Raw genomic sequence first — 14,756 nt, 5'->3', positions numbered from 1 at the left:
CTTTCCTTCTTTTCTTCCTGCTCTCCATGCATCCTTCCTTTTCTTTTTATAACTTCCTTTCCTTTCCCTCGCGCTTTCCTTCTTTACCTCCTTCCTTTCCTACCTTTTTTCTTTCCTTCCTTGTTTTCCTTTTCCTTCCTTCCTTTCATTACTTTCCTTTCCCTTGCTCTTTCCTTCTTTCCCTCCTTCCTTTCCTTCCTTTCTTTGGTGTTTCTGTCTTTGTTTCTTTTTTCTTTCATCCTTCCCTCTTTCTCCCCGTCCTTTCTCTCTTCCACCTTTCCCTAACCCCTAACCTCCCTCCTCCTTTCCTTTCTGTCTTCCTCCTCTCCTCCTCCCACTCAGGTGTTCACCACAGTTGAAATCAAAGCGTGGATTTGAACCTCCTGATCAGGGTGACTGAGAGTCTTTTCAGTCATGTCAGAAACCAAGTGGGAAGCCAGTGAGGGATCACCAACGTGTCTTTGTTTGGCTTCCTTCTTCTTCTTCGTGTCTCTTCTGTGTTGTCTGCAGACAGGAAGCTGGTTTTCCAATTATCTCTGGTAACTCTGATCCTCTCAGCTGGACCGTCCCAGGATTTATTTGCTCATTGATCCAAAAATTCACCGCTGGAAAATCCCTCTGATGTTTCTCTTCACCTCTGTGCACACCTGACACGCTTCAGGAGGATTTATTTTGAAAGGATTTCTGAAACAGCGAATCAAAGCTTTTATTTCCTTATTTCTCCCTTTTTAAAAATACTTCTCTTTCTTTTTGTTTTGTTCTTCTTTCTGTCCCACATTTCCATTTTACGCCTTCATCCTTTCTTCTCTCCTATTCTTTCCTTTTCTATTTTAGTTTCTTTCCTTTCTTCCCTCCTTTTTTATTCTGCCCTTCCTTGTGGTCTTCCTTATTTTGTTCCTTCTTTCATCATCCATCCTTCCCATTTCTTCTTTCCTTTATCTTCTTTTGTTAAGTTCTTAATTTATTCGTGTCTTCTCTGTTTCTCTCTTCATCTTTACTTCCTTTACATAACTTTTTTAAACTCTCTCTCTGTCCTTCCTGTTTTCTTTCTTATCTCTCTCGAGGCCGAGTCGTGTTTTTCTTTCCTTCATTATTTTGGTGCAGGAACTGAACTTCAAACAGTCTGAGAGGGTTTTATAGAAAGTGAAGGAGGAGACAGACCTAGACATGAAGTGAGTCCTGATCCTGGTTCAACTGCCACTTGTTGTTGTTTGAAGATAAAACAAAGTTGCTTTCTGTTTCGTCCTTCTTTTAGGGTAAGGGTTATTCATTCCTTTATTTGTTTCTGTACAACTTCCTCTACATTCTTCCTTCTTTCCCTTTTTGTTTCGTCCTCCTTTCCTTCGTTTCCTTTGTTTCCTCCTTACCTACTTCTACTCTGTTTCTTCCTTCCTCTTCTTCCCTCACCCAGTCTTTGTCTTTCTTCTTCCTTCCTTACATGAATCTTTTCCTTCTTCCTTCTTTTGTTCCTTTGTATTCATCCTTCTTGTTGTTCTTCCTCCCTCCTTTATGAATCCCCCTCTTCCCCCTTCAGATTTCCCAATCCTCGGCAGATGAATGCCTCTTTGTGTTTTCCTCCCTCAGGTCATCCGGTCTGTTTACATGATAACAACCTGAATATATTTACGTGTCATATAAACGCCTGCAGGCTTCTCCTCGTGTCTGTCGGTTGGTTAATCGGTGCAATATCTCTCATCCATCACGCCTCCTGTCGGTCAGACGTGAACGTGTTGATGCTTCAGGGAAAGAAGGCAGCGTTTTAATAAAGTGTCTCCAACTTTTAAACTCTTCATCCGTCTGTTCAACAAACTACCGAAACCTCGTTCACACGTTCATGGTGATGGAGGATAAATCTTGGCCATCTCTGACCACCTGTCCTCTAGTGCCGTCATCAGGACAAAACTCAAAGTTTAAAGATCATATTCCTGCTCCTCAGATGATGAACCATCTTTATTTTGAACAGTCTGAACTTTGTCATCAAGTTCATCAATTGTACGTGTTTCTTCCATCATTCGCACATTGTTTTTGCACGTTTTGTCTCACCCTGTTGTTATGTATGTGGTTATGGGTAACGCAGGGAGGGGAATAACAGCAAGCTCATCAGACGTTTCCTAAAACTAAACACCAAGAGTCCCGCACCTCGAGTCCAAATCAAGTCTGAAGTCTTTTGAGGACGAGTCTCAAGTCGAGTCTCAAGTCGAGTCTCAAGTCACTCTGTGTGCGATTTAAGTCGGACTCAAGTCCGAGTCTCAAACTCGAGTTCCCATCTCCGATACCAACTAACCCATCTCTCTGGAAAGTCATCACCTTGCACAAACAGCAAAATGACTCTCTACTGCATTCATATTTGACTGTCCACTGCACACTTTTGTACTTTGTGTATTTAATGTGTAACTGTACTGAACAATTTTGCTTCATCTTGGTCCGTTGCCACTGCAAATGAGAATCTGTTTACGTTATTTTAAAGTGAAGCATAAACCTAAGTACTAGTTTTGGTGCTTAAACTTAACCAAATTGTGACGTTTCACAACGTTAAGCCCTAGTTATTTCTTAAACATCTAACCGGAAATTGCATATTTATTCTTGCTAACTTGACTGCACAGCCCTAAACGTGCAAATGGGGTCTTAACAATATTGACAGTAAGTTATTTCTTTTTTATTTTGAAGATATTTTGTGGGCTTTTGTGCATTTATTTGGGATAGGCCAGTTGCAAGAGACGAAATGCAGCAAAGGGCCGCAGGTGAGACACGAACCCTGGCCCTACAATGAGCTATTATTTAGCCTGAATTTCAGTATCTTTATCATCATGGATCATGTGTAAAATTACGCAATGATTGATGCATGAGGGTGATTCATCACTAATTCACTTTAGTAAAGAAAGAAGCATGGATGCTGTTTTTTGTCATCGCCACTGAAGCAAAATCATAAACTCACTTTAACCTGAAAGATAAGAAAAACCTCCTCATCTGAGCCTGAGAGGGGGTTTTCTGCCGTTAATGATACTGACAGCAAGGCTCGCAGTGGGGTGCTTGAAAACAGCTCTCATCGCTGAATTTTGTGGATCTTAATGGACCCCCTTCAGCAAGTTTCAGCCAAACATGCTTTATCCCATGGTATAGTCCACACACCAGTTGGGAGTGAGAAAGGTTTGATTAATCATCCCTTTCTTGTCCAGTGAAAACCCTGTATCTCCAGTTGTTAGTGAAACTGCCAGATGAAGAGTTCCTTTATGTTCTGAGAAAACCCTCCTCTTCCTCCTTCAGCTGAATAAACCCTATAAACCCTCCTCGGATCAGCTGCAAAATGCATCATCACAAAAGCTGTTTTTCTGACTATTTAGAGATACAAGGTTCTCACAGGACACATGATGATCTTGTAGACCAGGCTGCAGGTTGAACTACCCAGCAGAATATGAAGGAGTTTGGACTGACAGGATGGTACAGACCAGAGTCCAGCTTCTCCAGCTTTGGGCAGCATGGTGGTCCAGTGGATAGCACTGTGGCCTCATAGCAAGAAGGTCACGGGTTCTGTGTGGAGTTTGCATGTTCTCCCCGTGTGTGCGTGGGGTTCTTCAGTCAGTGCCATTATCCAGACACTACTATAGATCTGGAGTTGGTCCCCAGGTGCTTCGCAGCAGCTGCCCACTGCTCCCTTGAGGGATGGGTTAAATGCGGAGAATGAATTTCGTAATGTGTATGTGACAAAAAAGTATCTTCTTCTCAAAGTTTGCAGGTTGTGTCATTTGTTCTAAATATTCGGTGTTTGTTGTCGACTTAATGACGCCGTCCTTCTTATCAAAGGGAAATTTATGTATGTGTGTGTGTTTGCAGATCACAGCAGAGGAGCTGACGGGGAATGACGACTACATCGAGCTCTCCTTCAGCGCCAGAAAACTGGACGACAAGGTAACAGCTGTGTGTGTGTGTGTACATGTATTACTCACGTTGTGGGGACCTAGATCTGTTAACACAGTCACATTGTTGGGACTCGCCTTCCACATGGGGACGAACCGCAAGCCCCGTAACGTATATTATTAAATTTGAAGGCGAAGACTTGGTTGGGTTAGATGATTATGGTTAAGGCTTTCATGCAAGAAATATTAAATCACAAAGTCATATTTTTTATGTTTGTTTTAACTTTTAAACAAGTGTTAAACTATGCCTATAATTTATTCCCAGTATATTTTATTTTTAAATGCATCAACGCCATAAAAGGTGATTCAATGGAACTCAATAGAGGTCCAAATAAATTATATACATTTTTAAAAAATTACTCAAAATAAGTAGGACAAATAAACAGTTTATTAAAGTGCAAATTATATCATAATTTTAAATAAAACATACAAAATAAGGCCGTCCTCTAAGGATGTCCTCTGGAGTGGACAGATGGATTTTCAGTGTCAGAACAAAAATGTACAAGAAATATATAATAAAAATCTTTATTTCTAACATCTTATTCAGTTAGAAAATAGTTGTTGTTTTTTACCGGCCTAGTTTTCTGACAATAAAAAGGATTTTACAGTTGTTGCTGAGGGACTTGGTGCGACTCCTCTTCCTTATTATATTTTGAATTTATGCTGCAGTTTATCAGAACTACAGAGATGTAAAGATAATAATCAAATGGAAGTGTAGACAATGCTCTGGGTGTCCACGTATGGCGGTGGTCGGGGCGTGGTGCTATAACTTAAAGGGCTCAGAATGGTTTCCAAATACATGTCCACTGTAGTCGACGTCATGCACGAAGGTAAGCCTCCATGAAAGTAAGTCGATGTAATGTCCTCTGAAGTGATGGAAACACGACTGTGTGCGAGTCTGAACTAAAGACGACCCCTGAACCCTGATTTTCCTCTTCAGGTTTAAAACACTGAGTGAAATATTATGTTTGTTATGAGTGCCAGATCTATTCTTAATTCTGTAGATGTCTGTGGGTCAGACACATCTGAAGACAGACATTCAGTCATGAACAAGTTTTGGAAGAAACAGAATATAAACCGCTGGTTACTAATCAGAAAATGTCTGAACTGAGTGAAATTTCAGCCAGAACATCTGTACATAAACGACTAGGGGTGTGACGATACACTTAGCTCACGAGACGATGCACAATATTGGGCTGACGAGACGAGATGATATTTTAAACACACATGATGAAATATGACCTAATTTGAATGCAAGAAAATGCAGGTGCAGTGCTGAAATGTTGCTTACGTGTTGTTTGTGTCTGCAACTCTGTCGCCGCTTATAGTTTCCACTAAACAAACCAGACGGATAAACCACTGAATCAGCCATCAATCGTTTGAAAAACAGACAATTTGACAAGAAAAGGTACAAAAAAATAAAAAACTAACTGTAACACGTAACTGTCCAGGTACATTTCTCCACAGCCTCGTTGCATTTCTGTAAAATCTGCATGAGCGCTTAATTTTTTATTTCGTCCTGACTGGCTGTATGTGAGCTCCGTCACACACACACGTAAAGGAGAACTTTCTAAACATGTCCTATAAAGACACTCACCAGCTTTCCAAAAATGTCCAGAATAGATCTAGTTTGACTGCGTGTTCTGTTTGTCTCAGGCAGTGTTTGTTTTTCTTTTAAATCAGCGTCTGTCTGTGTGTTTGCAGGACTTTTTCAGTAAATCCGACCCATTTCTGGAGATCTACAGGCTGAATGACGACGCCACACTGCAGCTGGTCTACAGAACTGAGGTATAAACACACGCCGTGTAAACTGCAGTACACCACAACGCTGTGAGCTCGTCCCGACCTCGCTGAGGTGGACAATCATCATCCTACTTGTACGATGCAGTTTTTGTCCTATGTAGAACTACTACATGACTACTTCCTGTTGGCAGAGCTCCAGACTAACCTTTTTCACCTCCGTCCCGGAACCGTCCCGAAAAACTATTTGAACCTTGCTGAAGTTAATGTAAAGTGTCCCAAAATCAAAATGTAGTTTCTTTACTTTGTTATTATCCTCCATAGTTGTTATTGACATAACAAATGATAATAAATCGATAAAATAAATAAAATTTATTTTGCAAAAATTTAAAAACAAAACTGAAAAGTTATCTGTTGGGGCATCTTTTTACCTCGATGATAAATGATTTAATTTTAATTCAGTTAGAAACTCCTGGACTTTAATAGCTCCTGTGTTTCAGCAGGTTTTCTGTTCATGTTCAAAACTTTCTGCACATTCAGAACCTCTCCCACAGATCTGTGTTCTGACATGTCCAGAAAAAAAAAAGACTAATCCTTATTATTTAATGAGAATTCATAATATATAAAAAGTCTACCTGACTTATACTCTGCTGTGCTCCCATTCAGACTGTAGTGAATGAGACAAGTGCACAAATCCTCATGTTAACTTCTGCAGCTACGATAAAGTGCAGCTCACAGTCCCAAACAGAGCCAGATCGTGCTTCAGGTTTTAGATGATTATAATGCAAAAGTCTACCAGCGAGTCTGCTGGCTGCGTCTCAGCAGGTGGGGTGGGGCGGTGGAGATGATTCGACGCTAGTTGACGTTATCAGAATATATTAGATTATATAGATTTGTTTTTCACTGCGTGAGCAGGTTGATGTATAGCGCGCCATTCGTGAGTGACAGCCTACACAGCGTGATGGAGAGGTCCGCAAGCCGTTTGTGACCGAGAGGATAGATGGACCTGTGACGCGGGAACAGGCGAGCAGCCGGCCAGTGAGTGACTGTAGGAACAGCATGAGGAGACGCGCTCCCCATAAGCGGAGATAGCGTGGGTGCATGGGGGCGGCCAACCCAGGGCCCCTGCTGGGTAGGAGCCCCACATGTGTTTTCAGTTGCGACTTGTTAACGACTTGTTTTTAATACGTCCTTTTTGTGCTTCTTCTACCTTCTTCACGGCTCTCTGTGACCCGCTTTCGTTTCGTGATCTGCAGAGCCCACAGGGAGCTTTTCAGAATAAGAGCGTTTTCCTGCCTGATTTTGCTGACATGTTTAGATTTTGTTGATTTAGTGAGGAGTGCTTGCTTTTTGACCTTCTACTATGATTAAGTAGCTACGTAGTTAAATTGTTTTCTTAATGTCTGTTTAAACTGTGTTTATTATCGTATTCTCTCCGGAGAGGAGCGGAGAGACACTTCTGGTGAGCACAAGCATTGACTCAGCTCCGGCAACCGCGACGCAGACAGACTCAGTGGACTTTTGGAGTGAGTCCGGGGTCATGTGGACTTGGTATAAATGACTCACTGTGCTGAGAGTCTAGCTCCGCCCCCGCGTGCTCCGTTGTAGTCAGCGCTCAGCTGGTCCAGTTTGTCATTTGCTAAGTGATAGTATATATTATATTTATTCATTTAGCTGACGCTTTATCCAAAAAAAACAAGTCATGGGTCTTATCCACTGCGCCATCACCACCCCAACAGTATTCTCTGTTCTCTATTGTCCCCAGGAAGTGATATTTAAGGTGCTTTGTATGATCCTTAAAACGCTGTGTAGACGTGTCTCGCTACCATCTGTCTCGCTGCCTCCTGGCTGTCAGACCAGAGCTGTCTCACACAAAGCGATGCAAACAAAAGTTACTGTGAACTTTCAGATCTAAAATCTTTCAGCGTGTAACGTACTTATCAAAGACGATTCGGTCGAGGACGCTCCTTCCAGAGGTGACTGTAAAATTCCATATAGGATAAGTTCCTTTGGACAGTCAGGCTTTTCCTGCTGAGCAGCACGTACCTGGAACACCATACCCACAGAACTAAGAAACATTTCTTCTCTCACCACCTTTAAAACGATGGTTCCTGGACAAACAAATATGTCATCATAATTTGCAGTCGTGCTTCTGTCATTGTTATTCTTGTACTCAGATGCTGATGTATTTTACGTGTCATTATTTGTGCTCGTCTGATTTTTTCTGTTCTGATGCAAGTTGTGCTCTAATGTTTTATCCATGCTTCTGTGTTGTCTGCTTATGATTATATATCTGTTTTTTAATGTCGTCTTTATGCCGTGTTTTAATGTTTCGTTCTTAAACCATCAACCTGCCGGGGACTCCAGATGAAAATTAGTCAGTGTGGCTCGGCCATCTTTGTTATTTTCAATGATCTGTGAACGACGTAAAGAAAGAAAATCACGAGTTTCATCTTCTCTCTCAGACTGTCATGAACAATCTCAACCCGGTGTGGAAAACCTTCAAAGTTTCTCTCAACTCGCTCTGCAGCGGAGACCACGAGCGCAAGCTGCAGGTGAACACACACACACACACACACACACACACACACACACTCTGTGTCTCTTGTATCAGTCGATTGATGTTGTGGCTCCAGTCTAAATGTAGCCGTCTGATTGGCTGCAGCAGCAGGTCAAGCTGTTCCTGTCTGCTGGATGGAGATGAAAGTTTTAGTTTGCACTCTTATTAAGTTTTCTTTATCATGTAAAGGTCACAGGAGGATAAACACTATTACAAGACAGGAGAGGAGAATTAGACATTCAAATGCACTTTCAGTAAGGGAACACATCACTGTTGGTGAGAGATCCGTTAGACGGTCAGTGTTGGGCAGTAACGAGTTACATGTAATTTAGTTAAGTAATTTAATCACAAAATAAATGTAACTGTATGTATCTGTTAGTTACTTACAGTTACTTATGAAAGTGTGAGGGTTAAAAAGCTCAGCTATATGTTGACTAATATTTATTTTGTTATTTGCATGTTTTTCATGTGCACAGTGTCTTCCTTTGCCGTTTCCAGCCATAGCTGTTCAGTAAAGTTTTATGCTGTTTTCCTGTTTGAATTTGCAGCCTGTCTGCCATTTTTCTTTGGAAAACGGTTAAAAACTGAAAACATTCATTAGACATTTAGAAAAGTAATCAAACAGGACTTAAGGAGGTGGTATTCTGCTTTTTGGCTTTTCCCTCTCCTTTATTGAGTTATATACTGTATCTTTTTTGTGCATGTAACAGGTTTGCAAAGTGAAAAAGCCCAAAGTTCAGCCCAAAGTGAGTTCCCATCTCCTACAGAAAACTCTGCTCTGAACTGAAAACAGCTCGTTTGTAGTCCAGCCGCTTCCCTTTCATCCCTGTGACGTCACAGGGATGAAAGCTAAACGCGTCTCATATAACGCTCGCCAAGCGGCTACTCCGACACGCCCTCAGAAACGGCGAGCTGCAGCACACAGCTCTCCTCTCCCTTCCAAACACTAGCTACCCTCCAGGCAGTCAGTGGACATAAAGTTGTTCCTGTGATGTAGAGACAGAGCTCAGTTAAAACTTTATGGATACAGATTAATAACTCGCCGCTCTGAAACTCTCGCTCCAGTCCGTGTTGCCGAGCCGGTCGGCAACACGTACGGCTGAACCCGAGCCGTTTACCGGCTTCTCGCCGACCCGCCCTTCTCTGCTTCTGATTGGCTAGTAGTCCTTAACTAGGAACTGAGCATGTGCAACTCCCAACAAAGATCATTTAGAGACGAGATGTATCACTCCATAGCTAAAACGAAGCCTTCAACACAGGCTGAAAAGAGGAGCTGCAGCAATGTGCAGTATGACAAAAATATAACCATGTAAACCTGCTCTGGTACAAACTCTAAATAAGATGAGGAACCTGAAAATGAGCAAAATGTGACCTCTTTAAATGTAGTAACTTACTACGCTTTGATAAAGTAATTAAATAGTTACACTACTATTAGATTTTAAAACTGGGTAACTTATAACATTTCCAAAGTAACCTTCCCAACACTGTCGACAGTAAAATGAAAAGAGAATGTGTCTCATTTGCAGGAGGATCTTAACTGTGACTGAAACCTGTAGATTTTTATCTGGAGTCGGTCTAAAAAAAAAAGGTTCTGGGATGAAATCTACTGACTCCTAGAGATGTTGTGTACAATTGCATTCACCTAATCTGAAGCTGAAGTCCGGTGTAATTGTACAAGAGCAGAAACAAATTTCCTTCCTGCTGAAATGTGGCTGCTGCTCGACCATGTGCTGTTCAACATGTTGGAGACACGAGGTTTTCACCTGACAGCGTGCTGTTGTGATGGAGGAGGAACACATTCATCACACGTCCTGTTTGTTTGTTATTTCCTGGTGTTTTTGACCCTCCAATCAGTCCGGGGGCCACAGGTCGGGCCCCCTGTCAGCAGCACAGAGATGAAATTTGAGGGTCGGCGACCTCCAGTAAAATGATCAGCAGCAGAACCGGAGGAGGTGAAGAGCAGAAACTCTGAACACAGAGTGAAGATGACTCTGGGACAAGAGACGAAACTGCTTCGAGTATCTTCAGCCAACTCTGATTACTATAACTTAATTATAGACGATCTATATTTTAGTTTCATCAGTGCTTTATGTTTCATTTGTTCATAAACAGCGGTGACTTCACGGTTTGATGGAGACCTGTTGTTTTGTCTCCGATTGGCTCCATCAACACTCGATAGAAACCACAGACTGGATATAAAGACGGATGACGCGTCTCCACTTCCTCCCACTGCACAGAAATGAAGCCGGAATAACCCGGGAACTGGCGCTGCCATCACCCGCTGGTGACGTCATGTGGGATTTTGTGAAAAATGGATGCAGGCTTAAATCTAATTTATCTGCGCTGTAGAGAAGCCATACCCTTCGTTAGGCTCTACGTCGTAGCCCACTGATAAATTGTAACGACACGCCGCAGTGACGCAAGCGCTGTGGTCAGCTTGGTAGCGTCATATTTCCGCGTCCTCCTCCTTCTTCAATTGGGTCATGGGTCGTACAGACCATCTCCTCCGATGCCTTCTCTCGTTTCTGCGTTGACGCTGCGCAGCGCTGACTGTTTGCTGGACTTAAAACAAGGCATGCTGGTTAGAAATTCTGCCGGCGCTCAATATTGGGCTTACAAGAACAGGATGAGAAAATATTTTAATGATACTTTCAACAGAAAATTATCTCGCACATTAACTAACTCGAAATGAATAAAGAAACTAAATAAACACTGAATTATTCAATGCTGAGAGAAACGAGTGAGGGATCTGGTGTTTCCTCCAGAAAAGTTTGAGCACTCAACATTTAACTTCCTTCCTTTCTGGTGAAATTAACTTTTTTATGTAAAAGGGAAAGACTAAATTCAAAATATGCAGTAATCAGTAGTTTCTTTTTTGTTTCAGCTTAAGTTGCTTTTTTGGACAATGCACATTTGTGTCTTCTATATTTAGACCGCCTTGCATGTTTTCTTATTTTGTTAACATTTCTTGTTGCGATTTTTCAGAACATTTTTGCCAAATGCTGAATGAATGCAGTTCATTAAATAAAAATAAATAAAACAGTAAAAGTGTGCGTTTGTGTGTGTTAAAATAAAATATATTTAATAAATAAAAAATAAACAAATATAAAACAGTAAGCATGTGTGTGTGTTTGTGAATTCAGTTCATATGGTTAAATAAAATTAATTAAAATGTACTGCTGTGGACAGAGTCAGCAACAAAACGTATATTACCCAGGGCAAAGTGCAATAGATTAAAATTATTCTTGCTGCCATAAACGTGCTTAACTTGCACAAATGGTAATTGAAACCTTGCATCTATCTGCACATTTTGCTCACACATATCACTCTCTCTTATCCAATCCTATAAAATACATCTTTTAATAGAATTTAGCTGCTGCTGGAAGCTCGGTGACCGTGACCACTGCTGGGGATAGACTGATGAGCTGCTGTGGCCTGAAAGTTAACCAGTAACATGCCAGTGGCAGCCAGCCACAAGAGTCTGCTTATCAAGGCTTCCTATCAGTAAACTAGCTTCCATTTATTAAACCAGGGAGGGTCTGTGGACTCGGTTTGGTAAATTTAAATTAGTGCTGGGCATCGATTAAAATTTTAATCACGATTTATCTCATAGTTATGTGCTAAATTAAATAATGAATTCTAAAGTAGTGTATTGTGCACTTTTAATTTAAATGTACTGCGATATACACAGAAGTGTAATAACAGCTTTTTCCCAGCAGTATTCCCTTTACACAGCAGCAGTAAAATATTTCTTGTAAATCTCAACTTAAACATTAATGTGATCAAATATTAAACCAAAGCTGTTTGTTACCTTTTATCTGGAGTCCAGAGCCACGATCAGAACATCAGAACAGGCTCCTGCTGAGCAGCAAGTGAACAGATAGAAATCTGTTTTCAGGTATCAGCAGAAACAGTCTGTGTTCAGCAGCAAGAATTCACACGGCAGAGCGTCCCCTCAAAACTAGATGAAGGCCTGTCATTTTAACTCAAGTTAAACAGGCTACAGCTGTGTAGCGCACAGAAGCCGTTGCCATGGTTACTCTCCATAGAGCGCCTGCCGTTTACTCGCGGAGCGCTTGTGTCCCTGTCGAGCGACCCCGCGGGGCCAAGAGACTACGCTGAGACTTTAAGAACGTTCCTCAGACCGACATCTTCCCCAATAGGGTAACATGGGGTAAGACGCCCCCCCACGGTAATTCTAACAAAAAACACAAAATGTCAGAATTGTTTCCCTCAACATTTCACTGACCTGACTGGCTCAGTCTAGACGCGTTTGTTAAATGTTATTCCAGAGCGAAGTGAACGCATCAACATTCAAATGTCCAGTACAGTTCAGGAAAGAAACGCAGCTCAGAAACGATCGGATCCGCTTTAATTTAGAACAAACAGAGAAGTACACTTAATCTACTCTCTCTAGCTCGTCTGTACTCGGGCCCATAGCGATCTTTGGGTCCGCTGAAACTCCAAAAACCCTCAGAGAAACCAGGACATGTCTGTCAGCAGGCCGCTTTGATCCAGTTATACTCTGGACCCACTTGCGTGTTTACAGGTGGACAGAGGTTCCTGCAAATCACTCAGGCGCGAGATTTAAGACCATGCAGAAAATTAAGTTTAATGCTCAAAACCTTCTGGGGAGGAGACTCAGACGCCCCAATCGAATAACCCATTTCATCAGTGAATACTTCTTCTAAATAGCACTGGAGTATCTTATCTATTGTGCATTATCACGTCTTGTGGACTAAGTGTTTCATCACACCCTTAATCTGAGCCTCCTAAATGTCCCCACCACTTTTCAACCCAAAGTGACGCCACGTGACATGACATCGCTGTGAGTTGGTGTGTCGTCTTCTCCACATTGCTTTTAAGAATTTATGGAAATATATGGAAAATACAAAGCAGATATTTATATATGGTAAAGAAAAATGGATCTTCTCTGCCTCACAGTTCAGGATTTATCACACACACAGTAAAGTGGCCCACTTGCTCACTGAAACTCCTGCATGAATATATGAAAACATAAAATCACCAGACTGTTGGAAAGAAGAAGTGGAGCACGAGGTGTGTGTGTTTTATCTGGAAATTCATGAGCTCGTGGTCTTCCTCTCCCGCTCTGAGACTGTCAGCGTTCTTCTTCGTGTCCTCAGATCTATTTTTCATGCTCTGTCAAACTGTCCTGCATTCAGTCCTCCTGGGATTTATCCACTTCCTGTTGCTCAGTCTGGTCCCAGTGCTGCCAACAGAAGCTGTCCACTGGTTCCAGTGGGAGGACTCGGCATGTGTATGGAGGGTTTGGCAGGACTTTAGTTACAGCCACAAGTACTATGTTAATACAAGTCTTCATTTTTATTTCATAACAAACGTGAATTTTCATTTTAAGAAGGTTTTATAAAAAGTTTAGTTCACATGATGCAGAGTTTTCTGGACACGTGGGTGAATTATTAAACAGAGCATCTATGAACAGCAAGTCTCGGAGAGAGAGAGGGTTCATTCAGAAGAGGAGACGTTTCACGTCTGCTAAATCAGAAGTTAATAAAGAAAATGCTGGGAAATAAAACCTGCGTCATCCTTTGAACGTCCTGTTTAGTGTCAAATAGTATTTTGCAGTGGTGGAAGAAATACTCAGATTCTTTAGTTAAAAGTAATAAGACCACAGTGTAAAAATACACTACGAAATTGTACTTGTGTAAAAGTACATATTAGTAGTATTACCAGTAAAATATGACATACTCACTATGCAAAAAGTCTAATTTCTTAGTGTTAAAGTATGAAGCCTTCAAGATCCAAAAAGCTGATTTTATTTGTTATCATTGCAACAAGACAAAACTTATTGGATTCTGTGTTTTTTCACCTTTCTCAGGATAAATTCTTGTTATTTTTATGTAAAGAAACATGTTTAAAAAGTATGAAGAACATCTCCTGCAGTTAGTTTGTAGGTGATTTTAACTCCTTTAAGCTGTTAAACACAAAAATCTGAACATGTCCTCCCTGCTGGTTTCAGGTCGAACTAATAGAGTGTGTGTGTGTGTGTGTTTTACCTCGAATCCTCCGGCTGAATTGATTCACCACTACTTTCCATTTACACAAACCGCCGTCAGTTACAGCCAATCAGCGGCCTCCAGTTCCCCTTCGAGGGAACTCGAACTGCGTCGGTTACGACACTATGGGAACGCCTCTAGGCGAAGCAGGTCTGAACGTGAATGAAATCACTCCAATCCTATTGGCTTGTTGCTAGAACGGTACGGTGTGACGGAATAACCGGAGGAGTATAAAGCACACCTGTACACACTCATCATTAGCTTTTTTTTATTCAGCAGGCGCTCTGTATGTTGTTTGAAGAAAGCTCCAGTCCTACAAGCAGTGTGTCTTACCTGAAGAAGAAGTCTACCAGCATGTCCGGCAACCAGATGTACAGAAGGTGTGTTTTTTCTTGCCCTCGGTACATCACGGATGGAGATTCTCATGAGATGTGTGTCTCATGTTTGGGGATGGAGCACGCACGGGCAGCTCTCGAGGGGGCTGCCTGCGCCCGTTGCGAAGCCCTT

At 41.7% G+C, this 14,756-nt stretch overlaps 1 protein-coding gene across 1 annotated transcript in view; it reads left to right on the top strand.

Moving 5' to 3' along the window:
- cpne4a (copine IVa) overlaps nt 1-14,756 on the top strand; it is a 114,595-nt gene that overhangs the window by 63,580 nt on the left and 36,259 nt on the right. The window contains exons 4-6 of the mRNA XM_046043796.1: nt 3,832-3,906; nt 5,619-5,702; nt 8,120-8,209. Of these exons, the coding sequence (XP_045899752.1) occupies nt 3,832-3,906; nt 5,619-5,702; nt 8,120-8,209 (249 nt within the window). The remainder of the gene's footprint in view (nt 1-3,831; nt 3,907-5,618; nt 5,703-8,119; nt 8,210-14,756) is intronic.

Source organism: Micropterus dolomieu, linkage group LG03 (assembly GCF_021292245.1).
Source record: "Micropterus dolomieu isolate WLL.071019.BEF.003 ecotype Adirondacks linkage group LG03, ASM2129224v1, whole genome shotgun sequence".
Classification (NCBI taxonomy): Eukaryota; Metazoa; Chordata; class Actinopteri; order Centrarchiformes; family Centrarchidae; genus Micropterus; species Micropterus dolomieu.
Note: the sequence above shows the minus strand (reverse complement) of the source record. Positions and strands in the feature narration are given on the sequence as shown.